A 15786-nucleotide genomic window follows, 5' to 3' on the forward strand; every position below is an offset into this window, starting at 1 on the left:
GGGGTTCTTATTTCAGCACTCTGGGGAAGTGTCTGGCAGACACTCACCCTGGATTCCGCTGGACCCCAGCTAACCTGCAAGAACACAGCTTGTGGTGAGCAGCCCCCCACCACCCAAACACCCACACACGGCTTCCGCCCTCCCCCGCCCACACTCTGCTCCCAGGCACTTCTCAGTTGTAGAGCAAGGAAGAGGTGTGTGCAGCGGACTCTGGCTAAAGGGTTCCCCTGAAACCCGCACAGCCAGTGAGCCCCAACCCCTGAACCACCAGGGTGAATCTTTGACTGCGGAGACAAGAACTGGAATTACTGTGATAGTGTTCAGTAGCCTGATGCCCAGGGAGGGCGTCAGTTCACACACACACACAAACTCATGCATGCAAAGACCTGCACACACGCACACACGTGAGCATACAAACACTTGTGCACGTGCCCAGGCGGTCCCTTCCCGTTGCCACCACCTTTTCCGGGTGAGGTAAGCTACTGGCTCACTGGGTGAGTAAGATGTGCCCCATGTGTCCCCAGGTGACCAGATCCCTGCTTCACAGTGATATACACCACCCTTTCAAACACCACAGCCACCTCTGCGGGTGCAGCTGTCACCACAGCAAAGACCACAGCTAAGCCTCACAGCAACACACAGGCCCCACTCTGCAGGGGATGGCAGATGCTGTGCCCCAACAGCACCTTGGGGCTCATCACGACCAGCACCCAGGAGGTAGGAAACTCCCTTCCCCAGAGGCAAGTCAGGCAGAGGACCAGCCAGGTGCTGGGAATGCTGGGAAAAGCCCCCCCTTCTTTCTTGTGACCAAACCGAACACACAATTGCCACCAGGTCACAGAACTGAACATGCCTCTTGAGCCCCACCAGCTGTCACCAGGCCCACATCCACCCTCTACTCTTCCCACCTTTGAAGACTGCACCAGATTCTTCAACAGGGAACAATTTTGAGTGTGTACTCAACAGGGAACAATTCTGGGCACACTTTCATGTCTATATATCCCTGTGCATCAGAAAACCAGAGGAAGACTAAGTCAGAAGATGCCGGAGTTTGGGTTCAGTCCCACCTGCCAGGCCTAATGTGGAGGAGGGCCTTGACCCTAGAGGTGTCTCCAGGTCCTCAGCAACCCTGAGGGGCTGCATGGCAGTTTCTAGCTAGGACCACCTCAGCCTTCTCAGGCCCCACTGTCACTGGCCAGGAGAGACCTGGCTGGGGCAGAGCAGTGCCCGAAGCAGCAGGTTCTAGAGAAGGCTGACTCCCCGGGGTCTGTGAGGCCTGCGCAGCAGGTAAAACAACCTGCTCTTGGCCTGGAGAAGTGTGTCAGTGAAAGCAGCCCAGGTCAATGGACTCTTTCTTTGAAAGCTTCTGACAGCCTGTGGGCATGGGTGCTCCCTGCCTCAACTGCAGGAAAAGCAACAGGTAAAAGTGGCTGGGGAACCAAAGCAAATGATGTCTTGCTTCCCACGGTGGTGTCAGGCTCCGAGTCCCCCCTAGCAATCACCAGTGAGGCACAGAGGGCTTTCCGAGGTCCAGGGCACTGTGCCCTCAGGACAGGCAGGGCTGGCAGAAGAAACACCAGGCAGGGAATGACCGAGAGCTGACATGGAGCCCTTGACCAGACCGCAGCATCCCCTCAGCAGGTATTTTAGTTGAAAGAGGGGAAGGGGCCAGTCAAGGCAGGGTCAGGACAGAAATCCCACCACTGAGGCCAGGGCTGTGGAGTTGGGGAGGGTCCAGGGAGGCACTTAACATCCTGATATGAGGAGACTGAAAACAAAATTAATTGCAAGTTGCCTGTTTTTTATACCATCCCATGCCAGCAACTCTGAATGTCAGAGTTGGTCCTTGCCTACAGTGCCGTTGGTCCTTGCCTACAGTGCCCGGGTGCCTGCACGCACACAACCACCCAAGGCAGCTGAGGAACATGGCTGCCCAGTGCCTACCACGGTGCTCCAGAGCCCATGATATCCCCAGAGCTTCGTAACACCCTGGCTGTGCCATGGTGGGTCCCTGGTCAGGCCCAAGTGCCTCTAACTGCTGGGACTCCGACTGCCCATCTTCACAAACCAAAGGCACAGGGCAGACTCCACAGCGGAAGGAGAACTAGACAAGGAGCATTGTAACACCTCAGGGACATGCAAAGCCATCATCCGGGGTTCAAGGCCCTGAAATCCAGTGACCAGTCTCAGGAGGCCATTAAAGGTCTCTCCACTCAGAACTACTTAAGACAAGTCTACTGCATCATGGACACGTTTTTCTATGGAAACTAAGGCATGATCTGAGCCATATCCAACAATCTTTTGGCATTTAAAAATTATTTTTATGGCACTTACCTATTATGATAACTGACTTCCAATTGGATAAGGATAATAGCTAAACACAGGTCAGTGGCCCCTAGGCCACAGGACACCTTAGCTCTGCAACTGGGACACCTCAGGTGACCAGTAACCACCTGCTCCCTGGCTGGCCTTCCTCCAGCACACTGCCCACTGCCCACAGGACCGTGCATACCCAGATGTACCAAGTCATCTCTCAGACCTGGATTCCTTCATATTTTCATTGAATTGTCCCAAAGGTTCACCAATGCCTCTGGCACTAAAGGACTTTCTCTAACACTTCTGCCACCAGCGTGACACCAGACACGCGTGTTTCTCTGCAGCTAATGATGTGACTGCCAGAGACCTGGACAACATTTAAAGAAAAGGAGGAGTCTGCCTAGAATACTGCTAGACAATAGCAGCAGCCAAGTCCTGTGGTATCAACGAACTACAACCCCCAAGAGCACATGGTAAAAAGGGCGAGTGTCAGAGGGAGTGTTCAAACGCCAGGGGTTCTAGTTGTCCTCCAGACATACCTTGCTACCTCCCTCTGTTTCTGAATCTCCCCGCCTTACCTGCTGTCATGGTGTCCACATCCTTGGCTGCCAGCTTTTCCACATCTGACCTCTTTCTCAGCTCAAACCTCCGGGACAAGCCTTCTCGGGGTTTCCATAATTCTTGGATCAAGAGGGGCTTCTCATTATCCCCAAAGACCCGGAAGCACTCAGCCCGCCACTGGCGCCCAGAGTCACCAGCCTGGCCCACCACATCGCACAGCACATACTGGCTGGCACAGTCAGAGCTCAAGGAATAACGTTCTAGGGCCTCTTTTACCAGCTCCTGGGCACTGGACATGCCAGTGGCCAGGACACTCTTGTAGTGGGTGCCTGTGCAGACGCTGTCCCCAAACACCTTCAGGACCCCAGGAGCTGAGAGCTGGGTAGACAGCTCTGCTGGGTCGTCACTGGCTCCCAGGCTGCAGAAGGTGGCATCAAGGTCACGATACTTGTAGCTCAGTGTCCGGGACAGCACGCTGGACAGCAGCTGGCTCTGCCGCTTAAGCTTGCTCTTGGTGGGTGGAGACATGATGAAGTGGGTCCCATAGAACATGGTGGGCCAGTCTCCGTGGGCCAGATCTTAGGGTTCCAGCCAATCGTGGGGAAAAGCCGTGTCCTGAGAGGAAAACATAAGGTAGGTTAGCAACAGCAAATGGGGCTTGGGTGAGCTTTAATGGACTTGAGAGACCATCCAGGGCCTGCGTCCCAGCAGAAGCAGCAGGCATGCCACCCTCTGCCAAGTTCCCGCAGGGCACCTGAGGAAGGATGTGGCTGAATCCTGTGGGGCCACAGGGACAAAGGGACAAAGCAGGTGTGAATGGGCTGAAGCGCCCTTCAAGGAATGCTGCTACTAGGAAGCAGGATGTGGTCACCGAAAGGTTAGACTCGTTCTACTGCAGGATTCTGACTTCTGCAAAGTGCTGGATACAATACACACCTTGAGATAGGCAGCCAAGAAGCACGTGGGGCCATAGGCACTCTCTGTGCCTGCAGCGTGGCCCATCTCATCTGTCACCACAGCACCCAAAGAAAAGTCATGAACGATTGATTATAAATGCCTTATCTCCGTGAATTCAGCTTCTCTTACCCCATAGTCTATAATACAGAAAACTCAAACACAAACAGAACTAGAAAAACAGTCGCAGCCACATTCCCAGAGTAATAAGAGATCAGAATTTCAAAATATAAACCCCCAAACACTGGTCCTCCATGGCCAGCCCTGGCTTGGAGGAGCAGCTACTCTGGAATGGCAGCACTAGAATGTCACACAACCACAGTGGACACAAAAGGGCTCTTCCAGAATGGTGGAGGAATGGCTGGAATGTGTGCGTTCCACCCACCGTATCCAGCCCAGAGTTCTGGCCTGTCCAGGCCAGAGACTCAGTCTTGCTGGAGAAATTAGAAGACAGCTCTGGGAAGCTTTGGTGTGTCATAAAGTCGTAATTCTAACACAATTAGTGCTCCAAGGGCCTAGAGTTCTAAAGAGAGAGTTGCTCAGGCCCCACCAAAGCTCAGTGGACGCAAGAGGGCATGATACAAGGAAGATGGTCTCTGTTTCATAAGAGTAAGGCTTTGCCACAAGTCGGGGGAACACAAACATTGCCCACATCTGCTGACTACTGTACCCCACTTCTGTGCTTGGGTCCCCACCAAAGACAAAAGCAGACAGGCTAAGAAGAAAAGTCTATGTTCTAGAAGGCTGTGGAAACACTGGCCCAGGTCCCAGTGAAAGCAGCAACTGGAACCTGCCACTGTGACCAACATCGGTCTTTAGTCCTGACTCACTCTCATGGCTCCTGGGTGTGGAAAGGGGCTTTTAAAACTTAAGGTGACGGCTTAGGGCAGGAGAAAGTAAACGGGAAAGTAAACGGGAAAGTAAACGGGAAACCCTCCCCTCCCCATAAAGAACTCCTGCAGATTCTGAGGGAACTAAACAGTGAAAATGCAGCCTCCAACCCCTCAGGCCCTGGGGACTGGGTTTCTGTCCACTGTCCGCCTAGGCTTCCACCAGATTCTCTGAAGCCTCTCATGCCCAGCCGCGCTGTCATAAACGAACTTTGAAAAGCAGACCCTCCCCCATTCAACTCCTCTAGAACCAGTCCCCCGCCTGTCAACCACCATACATCCCTGGAGGACCCTGAACTCTTTAAAATGGTTCTCATAGCTCCACCAACCAGACTGGGCTCCAACTATCCTGGCAGGGGGGGTTGGGGGAGGGAGGTATTTACGCTCCTATAGCTTACTGCTTGTTACTGTAAATCCTTTGATTACGTGCTGGCTTCCTGAAAACCTGAACTTACTTAAAACAGTCTAGTGTCCTAAGCAGAATGAGTACCTTTGGCCTCAGTGAGTCAAACTATAGGGGAGTAAATGAGTCAAATGCTTGTTGGTTCCTCCTTCCCTGAGGAATGTGCTGGGCTCCTAGTCAAATCCTAAGGTGCCCAGAGCTGGCCACGGCATCCCCTCAGGGACCGGCCAATGTCCTCAAACTTAATTTACAACAAAAGCAGTTCAGATGACACACACGCAACAAGCATATGGCTTTGCCCTTGCATACCACACCCGCCCGCAGCTTTAAAACCCAGCCAAGTCCAACCCAAACCTTGAGCAAATCACACAACCCTGCCTCTGAAATTTCCAACACTTGTCTCTCGAGACTGCCGCACATTCTCAGAGGACCTGACCCTCCCCGAACACTGCCCTTACCTGGCCTCCTTCAAGCATAGTCTGCATCTCTGACGGGTTCCCCAGGGTCCAGACCCAAGCTCGGAGTGGCCCAGGGTGGCCTCTGCCACCAGGCAGTTTGCAGCCTTTAGAGATGATGTCTGAATGTAAAGTTAAACACAATGTCAAAAACTGTGGAAACCATGTCTAACCAGAAAAAGCCCATGTCTCAGAAAATTCATGAAGTAAACCCAGGAATTAAAAAGCCCAGGAGAAGCGGATATTTTGTGTCCCAGGGTGGATCCAGGTTCAGTGAGCCCTGGAGCTTATACAATCGTTTCATAAAACAGAAACAGATGATAGAAATGCACAGCAGCTAGGTCCCCTCCCAGAGCCTTGGAAGAGGGACCCCACCCTTTGCATCAGTCTCTTGTGCTGGCTTCTAAGGCAAAGTTGTTAATATCATGAAGAGAATGAGAAAATGTGACACCCTTTTAAGTCCCAAGAAATCCCAGTAAACACAGACCCTGATCTACTTGACCTCTTTTCTCAGGAAGGCTTTTCTCCTCAGAGTCATTCTCTCTGTGGCCATTTTCAGCAAATACCTACTGGCATAGCCACTTGTCCCCACCCCCAGCCCCCCCTTCAGAATCAGAATGCAGAGCACAACCTTTTGTCCAAATGTAATGGCTCATTTTAAAAAAGGGCAGGAGAGCAGGAAAATCCCACTGAGTGGAGACGCCCAGGGTAACCAGATCTGCTTTTTGGAAGCAATGACCTGTCTTTTCCTCTTCTGCTCAATTCACTCCTCTCACACAAACACTTGGGAAACCCGGGCCCAGGCTGTAGGGCGCTTGCTCCTGCTTCCCTTAGAGAATGTTTTTCTCTTGTTCTCAAGGAAAAGCCCGATTTCTGATGAAAACAAGCCCACGTCACACTAGCGAGTACAGTGAGCGAGGTCAGTGCGGGGCCGACAGAATGGGTGGAGGGAAGTGGCCGGTCCAGCCCTGCAAATGTGGAATCCATTAGAGTTTCCACCAGGACAGTAAGCGAGAGGAGAGACAGCCGTCTGTAAATCCTCTCTGACAGCTCCCAGCCTCAGCAGTGCTTTTAAATACAAAAATAATTTAATCAGATTTAATTCTGACATGCTAGCCTGCCTCTTGAAAGGGGACTGACTTTTTCCACCAATGGGAGTGAGCACTGGCTCCTCTCTGGAATGCGTGAGTGGCCAGGCTATCTGGAGACACCTGTAATCATGGTGACTTGGAAAATTCTTTTTGGCAATTCAGATTAACCAAACACTTGATAGGGTGCTGGGAGCTAGCAAGTGGGTGGGTCTGCAGCTCCTCCAAGGCCCCACTAACCCGGTCTCTGACAGGAAATAAATGGGTTTCTTCTGCCGGGCGCCAAGGAGCTCCAGCTCAGCATCTGTTTTCTTAGATGCGGTATTAGTGGAGGGGCTGGGATGGTACAGAAATAGCTGGCAGACAATGCTTTCAGCTGGCACAGGAGTGGGAAACGTGCTGCTGTGTGAACAGGAAAGCCAGCACGGGCTGCGGGTGGGGGTGTCAAGCAGACCCTGGAGGGAGGGTGCGGGCGCGGGAGTGCCCCCTCCCTCGAGAGGCCCGCCAGGGAGACTGAGGACCGGGGATGACCTGTGGTGGTGGGGGGACAGGCTTCAGGGGTGGCACGGGGTGGGGGCACACAGTCCCCTGGAATCCCGCAGTCTCGGCCCTCACCCGCTCTAGCCAGTATTTGGGTCCCGCCCCCCCCTCCCCGGACTGCGCCGGAGCCCCGAGAGCAGCCGTTTCCATGGTAACTGAACAAGCCTAGCCGTCCCGGAATAAGCCCCGTGCGGGTCCCACCGCCCAGAGCGCGCGCCCGGCGGGCGCCCCTCCGACCTCGGCGCCCCCATCCCCGGCCACCGCCGAGAGGCCCCCACCAACTCCCCTCGTGCACCCCGGACTCACCTCCAGCCCAGTCCACCGCCCTCGCCGCCGCGCCGCGCGCGGCTCCCACACCCGCGGTTGGCCGGAGCTCGCGCCCCCAGCCCGCGAGCGTCGCGGCGCCTCCTGCCGGCCGCCCAACGGCCGGGGCGGGACCTCCAGTGGGCGGGGCCCTGGAGGGCGGGGGGCTTGTGGGCGGGGCTAGCATGAGGAGACCGGCTGAGCGCGGGTTCCTCCCGGGCCACCCAAAGGGCCGGGAAGCGGCCTCTGGGGGCGTGGCCTAGCGTCGGGGGCGTGGCCTCAAGGACAGGGGCGGAGCTGACTGCGGAGAGGCGGGGCTGTGCTACACTTAGTCTGCGGGGCGGGTGCTGGGCTGGGGTGCCACGTGCTGGTTCAAGCTCTAGAGGACAGGTGTCTAGTCCACAGCTTCTAGTTCTCCAGTGGACGGGCCCAAGAAAAGGAGAGGGCAAGCTAAATAAAGCTTGTGGGAAGGGAGAGTGGCCCTATATACAAGCATCTAAGGTATTCGAAGTGAACATGGGTGATGGTTCCATCTCCCCTACATTTTTTTTTGTATATCGAATAAATTTTATTGTGATTGGCATTTAGTAGGTTTTTATTTGACTATTGTAAGCTATTTAAAAATAAGAATTATTTTACTTTCCACTTTCTTCTACCTCTTTTTCTCTGAACTTATTATTTTATATATTTTTTTTACACCATTTTTCCACAATGTATGTATTTTCATCTGGGTTATATTCCCCATACAATTCCCACCCCCCTTATTTTGACCCTAATCCTCCCTCCTCCCCTACATTTTATCCCCCACCCAGCAGCCAGTTTTAAATGACAAATCAGATCGTGGTACTCTTCTTAAAACAATGCAAAGCGGGTCAGGTCAGCTTGAGGGCTCTGACCCAACAGTCCTCCTTGGAGTCCTCCTCAGAGTTCACTCTGCCACCAGTACTCCTGCCCCCGAGTTTCACCTTGGAGAAAGGATTCTCATAGACAAGTTCTTTTCTACCACACTGCTATGGTCTAGACCTGGAGACTCACATGACCTTGGACATTAAGATGCAGAATCCTGATTCTGCAAGTGAACCTTTACAAGCTCAGATCAGGCAGCTAAAGGGAAAGACAGAACAGAGCTCAGGACTAGTGGTTAAATAACATCCTTTATAGGACTTCCCACATACACACAGGAACCTTCCCAGGGCTCCCCATACACATACACGACCTCCCCCCACCAACACTGAAGGGGCAAATATCAGGATTGGAAGGAGAACCTGGGTTAAGGCCTGAGTTTTCCTCCTAGGATATTCTCACTGCCAGCCTGGCCCACCTCCCACTCCTCCCCACACCCCTGTTCAGCAGGACTTGGCAAACTATAGCCTGTGGGCCAATCTAGGCTGCTATTTTTGTAAATGAAGTTTTATTGGAACACAATTGCACTCAATTGTTCAATTATCTGTAATTGCTTTCATACCACAGACTTTAGTCCAAACACCTAAAATATTTACTACCCAGCTTTTACAGAAAAAGTCTGCTACTCTCTCCTCTTCAAGATCTAGTAATGTCTGCTGCTGCTGCTGCTGCTGCTGCTACTACTCTGTCTCACACCTCTCTCTTTGCTTGGCCTTGGGACACCTTTCCCAATTGTGTTAATCTGCTCAGACTGTCCTAACCAAATATCACAGACCGGACACTTTAAACAGTGGGAATTAACTTTTCTCATAGTCCTAGAGTTAGAAGTTGAAGACTGGGGTGTCAGCAGGGCTGGTGTCTCCCAAAACCGCTCTCCTTGGCTTGTAGAAGGTCTCCCTGTGTCCCCACATGTCGTCCCTCTGCGCATGCCTGTGTCCAAATCTCCTTATAAGGACTCTGTCAGATTAGGGCCCACCCTAATAACCTTATCAATCACCTCTTTAAATATCCTATCTCCAAATATAGTCACATTCTGAGGTTTGGGATTTAAGACTAAACATATGAATTTTAAGAGGATACAGTTCAGTTCATAACATCAACTTCCTCATCTGGCCAAATTTACTCATTAAGACTCGGAGAAGGTGTTACTTTTGTAGTAGACAGCTCCAAAGTACCCTGTCTACCTCCTCTGATTTCCATGCCCCTGTGTAGTTCCCTCCTACGTTGAGTATGTCTGACCTATATAATCAATGTTTCCAGAATGGCAGTCTGTCTTTTGGAGCTAGATGATAAAAGATGTGGATTCCACACTTGCTCTCTCAGAGCATCACTCTCTCTGGGGGAAGATGGTTGCCATGTGGGGAAGACACTTAAGTAGCCCTAGAGAGGTTCACATGGCAGGAAACCCGAGACATCCCACCAATGCCGCACCAACTTGCCCTTCATGCAAGTGAATCATCTCATGGTTGGGTCACATTTTCCCCAGAAGCTTTCTGATAATGAGGTCCTGATCAACATCCTTCCTGTATTTGATGAGGGACCCCAAGCTGGACCAGCAAAATTGCTCCCAAATTCCCACCACACTGAAACCAAGTGAGGTGATAAACATTTATTATTAATTTAAGTCTCTAAGTTTGGGAGCAGTGTGTTACACATCAACAGATAACCAAAATCCCTTATCCAGAAACGCCTTCCTGACACCCAGGCTGGTTACATACCCCTCCTCTGTGCCCCCACAGCCTTTTATCTTTTACTATCTTATTGACCAAGTCCACATCATGGCAAGCTATGTTCCTTAAATGCAAATCAGACTTTGTTACTCCCCAGCCTATAATCTTCTAATAATTTCCTTTTGCATTTAGAATAAAGTAGGGCTTATAAAACCCTATTCCAACTGGCCCCTGCTGACCATTCCAGCTGCTCTCTCTCTTGGTCGGACTCCAGCCCCACAGAACTGTTTTCAAACCTCCTAAGCACATTTCCTCCTCTGAAACCTTTCCCCTTACTTTCTCCTCCTCCTAAAATGTTCTTCCTGTTGTCTGCATGCTGGCACCTTCTTGTTCTCAAAACTCAACTCCACTTAACCCCACCATTGTCTGAATGGTCATCCCTTGTGGCCATCCTCTAGCTCACTGCCTATTGTATTCCATTCTTAGGCCTGTGCCATTATTTACATTTATTTGTTGGCATATTTAGCTCACAGTGAGATTGGTGGTTTGTGGAGTCAAGTGCTTCATCTGTCTGCTGATTGTTATACTTGAAGGTGCTTGATAAATATTTGTAAAATGAATAAACACAGGAATGACTAGATTTCCAACTATCTCATCTCTTACCCCCTCCCTCAAGTGGAAGCTTCTCAAGAGTAAGAACTGAGTTTTATTTCTATTTGTATCCTAGCCTCAGGTTCATAAGCAGTAGGCAAAACAAGTTTTTGAACTGTAGGTTCGAATATATGCAAATTCACTAGCAGACAGGAGTGTCGAGTGGCCCTCCCTGGCCACAAGGGGGAGGCAGAATCCTAGGACTCAGCCAAGGAAAGGACCAAAGAGCCCAAAGGAAAAGCAACCAGTTAAGGTCAAAGTGCAGGTTCCCAAGGGCCATCTGGCCCAAGGGCAGAGAAACTGTGCTCTTAGGGAGGAGCAGGAAGTGAGGAAGGGCAGCTGGCAGCAGGCACAGGATAAATGTTCGATCTGCCTTTCTTTCAAAGACTGTTTCGTCTACATCATTGGATGGGAGGGGTGGCAAAACAAGTGATTTAAGCCTCAGATTCCATCCTTGATGAACTCAGTGCCACACCCTATAAATAGCAGTCCTTGTAGACTCAGCCAAAAACTTAGCAATTGTTATTTTTCTTCCCACATCATATGCTGAGCAATTTTGATTCAACAATTTAATACCGCCCAGCACTGGTAACACATGGGACTAGAGAGAAACATGGGGTCTGGGACCACAGAGTGACATGTAGGGTACCCAGACTGCAGGTGAGGGGCTACCGCAAAGCACCCTCAAGGAACTTACCCACCAGTGCACAGTAAACACAACACTGTGGCATAGCAATTGTATATTAACCCGTCACTGCTGAGATAATACCACATAACAACTCCAACACTCAGAGACTTTATAAGAAACATTTATTGTTCTTGTGTGTGGACCTGCAAATGGCCTGTGGCTTCATGGAGCTTGAGTAGAATTGAGCTCAGATCTGTTCTACAGGCCTCCTTATTCTTGGAGCAACACTCACCAGGGGCATGTTCTTCTCAGTGTAGAGGGCAGAGTTGCAAGAGGCCAAACCAAACCACATGAGCTCATTTAAAGCACCCGTGGATGTCACATTCACCAACATTCCATTGGCCAGAACAAATGACAAGGCTTAGCCTGGCATCAATAGGAAAGGACAGTGTTCTCTTCCCATGGTGGTGAGTGTCCATGTCAAGGGTGGGGCACAAGGGAGAAATGTGGACAAGTCACACAATCCACCAGTCAGAACTAATATTTCTCAAAACTACCCCTTCTACTGCATGGAACTAAATACATGTGGGAAATCAGGAGACCAGAGCAGTCACCTAGGAGAAAGATGATGTGAGGTGTGGACAGAAGTGCAGTGATGATGGAGAGAAAGACGCAAGCACAGATGGCAATCAAGAGGCAAGACTGACAAGATTTGACAGCGAATGTCATAGGGTGTACCGTGTCCTCTTAAAAACAAATATGTTGCTGTCCTAACCCCTGGAGCTTATTTGAAATGTGACTTTATTTGAAAACAGGGTCTTTACAGAGGTGACTGTTAAAGTGACACTTGGGTGGGCTCTACTCCAACCCGGTATCTTTACACAAGAGGAAGTCTTTACAGACTCGGGAAGAGGCACAGAGGGAAAGCCAGGTGGAGATGGAGGCAGAAAGCAGGATGACCCATCTGGAAGCCAAGGAATGTCAAAAATGGCCAGCAAACCACCAGAAATTCAGAGAGACGTGGAACAGTTTCTCCCTCAGCCCTCAGAAAGCATCAGCCCTGACGATATTTTGATCCTAGACTTTCAACCTTCTGAACTGTGAAAGGTTAAAATTTCTATTGTGTAAGTCAGCCTGTGGTTGCCCAAGCTGACTGATACGCAGAATAATGTGAAGGAATCTGAGATGGCACCCAGGCTTCCACTGTAGTCAGTAGGCAGATAGTGGGGAAGTCACCAAGATATGGAAGAGAAATAATTGATGGGGAGAAAAAGATCCTATTTTAATATCATTCAGTTTGATGTTTATATGCATCTTCTGGTGTAGACATGCAAGAGGGAATCGGCTCTATGGATCTGTAGGCCAAGTGAGATACTTAATTGGAAAATACTGATTCAAAGCCATTAGCATGTACATAGTAAGTGAAGCCAAGGTGTAGTGAACGTGTTCGATTAAACAAGTAAGCAATGCCTTCAATACCATTAAAATAGAACAAACATTCAGTTTGGTCTGTTCTAAAGAATCTTTAACCACATTTACCTAACTATCAAAAATTTTAGGCCAGGTGGGCTTAAGAAATCATCTACACCAGTGGGGATAAACTATTCATGTGATGAAGCCTCTGGAAATCCTAGTGCTCTTAAGAAAAGCATTTCAATCCATATAGGAGTTAGGATTGATTTCATTAGCCAAAAATATGACCATGTGATGCGGTCACAACATAAAATCAGGAAACATGAGCACATGTGTCTTCAAGCAGACATGTTGTTGAACCAGAAATGCGTGAGTGTGGTAAGTCCACTAATATTGACTTTTTTATTTCTTGGTTGCTTGTGAGCATTTGTTAGAAGATACTGTTGGACTCATGATATAATTGAAGGATAATTAATTCAGATTGAAAATATTGCGTATTAATTTTTTAACAGAGAATTGGGGAAAGTTGCCTTTTTTTTTTTAAAGGGGTGAGAGTACTTGGTCCAGTTAGAAATTTTCCTTCTAGTATCCAAGAGGAAAAAAGGATAGGAGTTCCTGATTTAATGTGATCCATTGTCTGCCGTGAACAGAAGTCAAGGGAGCCTAAGGGACTTGCCCAAGATCAAAACATTTCATTGATATTAAATCATTCTCCTTTGTGAAGTCACATGCAGAAAGATGTACAAGCAAGACAGGAGGGACAGTAACATGACTATCTCTGGGTGATGCAGTCTGTGGCAGAAAACAGTCCCTGAAGACAGCCACTTTACTACACATTCCACCCACTCACACTATAGCAAGGATTCTCCCCCATGGGTGGTGGGGAGGAGGTCTACGTGGCTTTCCCTTCAAATTGTGTCAAATGGTAGAATGTGGCAGAAGTGATTGTGCAGGACTTCCAAGGCTAGGTCATGAAAGACCTGACCTCTCCTGCCTGGCTTGTTCTTTCTCTTGGGCCCCAGCCAGCATGTTGTAAGGAAGCCCAGGTCACATGGAGAAGTCACCTGTGGGTACACATTGGCATGCCTTCTCTTTTCCCCTGATGTTTTCATATCCAGGGCCTCAATGACCATGGAGAGACTGCCCCTCTGAGGGTTAACCAATCCCTAGAGGCAGCAAACAATCCCCAGCGGTCGTAGCACACCATCAGGCACAAACCAACTGAGAGACTGTATCTCCTCATCTCCTCTATGGGTCCCACACTCCAGGACAATATTCCCCCTGTCCTCATGACCTCAGGACCAGGTACCAGACAACTGGGGATAGCCATCCCTATATCCACAGGCCTGCTGAAATTATCCAGACTAGCCAATTCTAAGCCTGTATACCTTACCTTGCCGATACCTCCCCATCAAAACCATGATAGAGACTCTTATTCCTATTCCTCTTGCTCCCTCTACAAGACAGGACCCCAGCTATCCCCCACATGGCCCTGCATGGACTGGAGTATCCCCTCCTCTTGAGAGCTGAGTAACAGCTATCTTTTGCAATAGTAATCCTCTCCTGATCTGTCAGGCTCACCAAACCTGAATAATTTTAAAACCCCCATTTTAAATGAGGGTATTCAGCCAACCTCCACAGTGAGGGCCCTGGCCAACTGCCCGCATCAACCGCCAGAAGTGAGTGAACCAACAGATGATTCTGGCCTCCAGCCTTCACTTCCTCCAGCTGAGCCCAGACTGAATTTCTGACCCAGAGAAACCACAACAGACACTGATGATTATGGTTGTGTTAACCACTATATTTTAGCATAATTTTGTAAATAGCAATACAAAGCTAATCCAGAGTTTTCCATTTACTACTCTTCTAAACATTCCAAGTTTTCTACAATGAACAGAGTTTATTTTTATAAAAATAATTGACAAGTGTTATTTTTAAAAAGACAACTGGGCAAGAATGAGGCATCTTGAATTTTTATTGATTTATATTCTTCCTATGCCACTGGAAACAATAACATTCCCCAGCAGGATTATTCTTCTTAATATAAATGTTTATCAAATACTGTGTTAATACAAAATAGCAATTTCACAAACACAGAAAGCATCCAAGAATACTAGCAGAACAAGTTAAAAGTCATGCCACAAATACCACCCTCAAACATTGTAGACATGACATGTCTATAAAACCAAGTATGAAAGACACTCAGAACTCCTGACCACCGCCCCCCACCCCGGAAGAAAGACCTTAGAAGCATCAGGACCACACTCTACATAGGAGCAGACAGGTCCTAGGGACACCTGGCTATGTAGACAGGACAGCAGGAGATTCATTCAGCAGTGTCAGAGTCTGGAATCTGAATTGCTTGCAGAGGCTGAGCAGCAATCCCCAAACTGGATCTTCTTCTTTCTTGAATGGATTTCTCTGTTTCTGCCTCCCCAACCCTGCCAGAACTAATCCTGACACATATTCAGGAGTGCTACCCACCTGAGGTCTCTGACCACCCAGCCCCACGGCCCCCCAGAACATGGAACCATTACAAGGACAAGAGACCCCAAAACTTGGTGTTAGGGTTCTGAGTAGTCAGATTCTCAGAAGCTCCTAATATAGTTCTTCTGACTGTCCCCATATGACCTTGAGGCACCCAGGCTCCTGAGGCATAGCACCATGCTGACCCCCACCAATCAAAGTAAACAGGCACTACATACCTGGTACCAATACCCATGGCTCACAGAGAGAACCACCAAAAGTAGTTTCCAGAACTGAAGGTTCAGACCCACTTGTGGGTCATAAAATCAATTTAGTCAGTTGTAACCAGCAACTTGGAAGAATGACATAGGGCAGGGTAGGGTAGAGCAGGGCAGGGCAGGGCAGGGTTGAGTAGGATGGAAAGGTTAGAGTAAGAAATATCCCAGTGCATCATACAGTAAGGCCTATGCCAGTGATGGCTATATAAACTGGAATCACAGTGTATTTCTTATTGTGGGTATTAAAAGTCTTGAAAAACACTGATG

The 15786-nt window shown here is 49.4% G+C and overlaps 1 protein-coding gene across 8 annotated transcripts in view; it reads right to left on the reverse strand.

Annotated features, from left to right (window-relative positions):
* RADIL (Rap associating with DIL domain) overlaps positions 1 to 7554 on the reverse strand; it is a 61977-nt gene extending 54423 nt beyond the window's left edge. For 3 of the 8 annotated variants that reach the window (XM_037507059.1, XM_054693674.1, XM_037507065.1), the window contains exons 1-3: positions 7514 to 7554; positions 5583 to 5701; positions 2895 to 3492 (exon numbers count right to left, since the gene is read on the reverse strand). In XM_037507059.1, coding sequence (XP_037362956.1) covers positions 2895 to 3429 — 535 coding nt within the window. In that variant the 5' untranslated portion in view covers positions 3430 to 3492; positions 5583 to 5701; positions 7514 to 7554. The other 5 variants (XM_037507063.1, XM_037507062.1, XM_037507061.1 and 2 more) reach the window with 5 other exon arrangements.
* Between the last annotated feature and the right edge of the window lie 8232 nt (positions 7555 to 15786).

Source organism: Talpa occidentalis, unplaced genomic scaffold (genome assembly GCF_014898055.3).
Source record: "Talpa occidentalis isolate TD23 unplaced genomic scaffold, MPIMG_talOcc4v2.1 talOcc4.12, whole genome shotgun sequence".
Classification (NCBI taxonomy): Eukaryota; Metazoa; Chordata; class Mammalia; order Eulipotyphla; family Talpidae; genus Talpa; species Talpa occidentalis.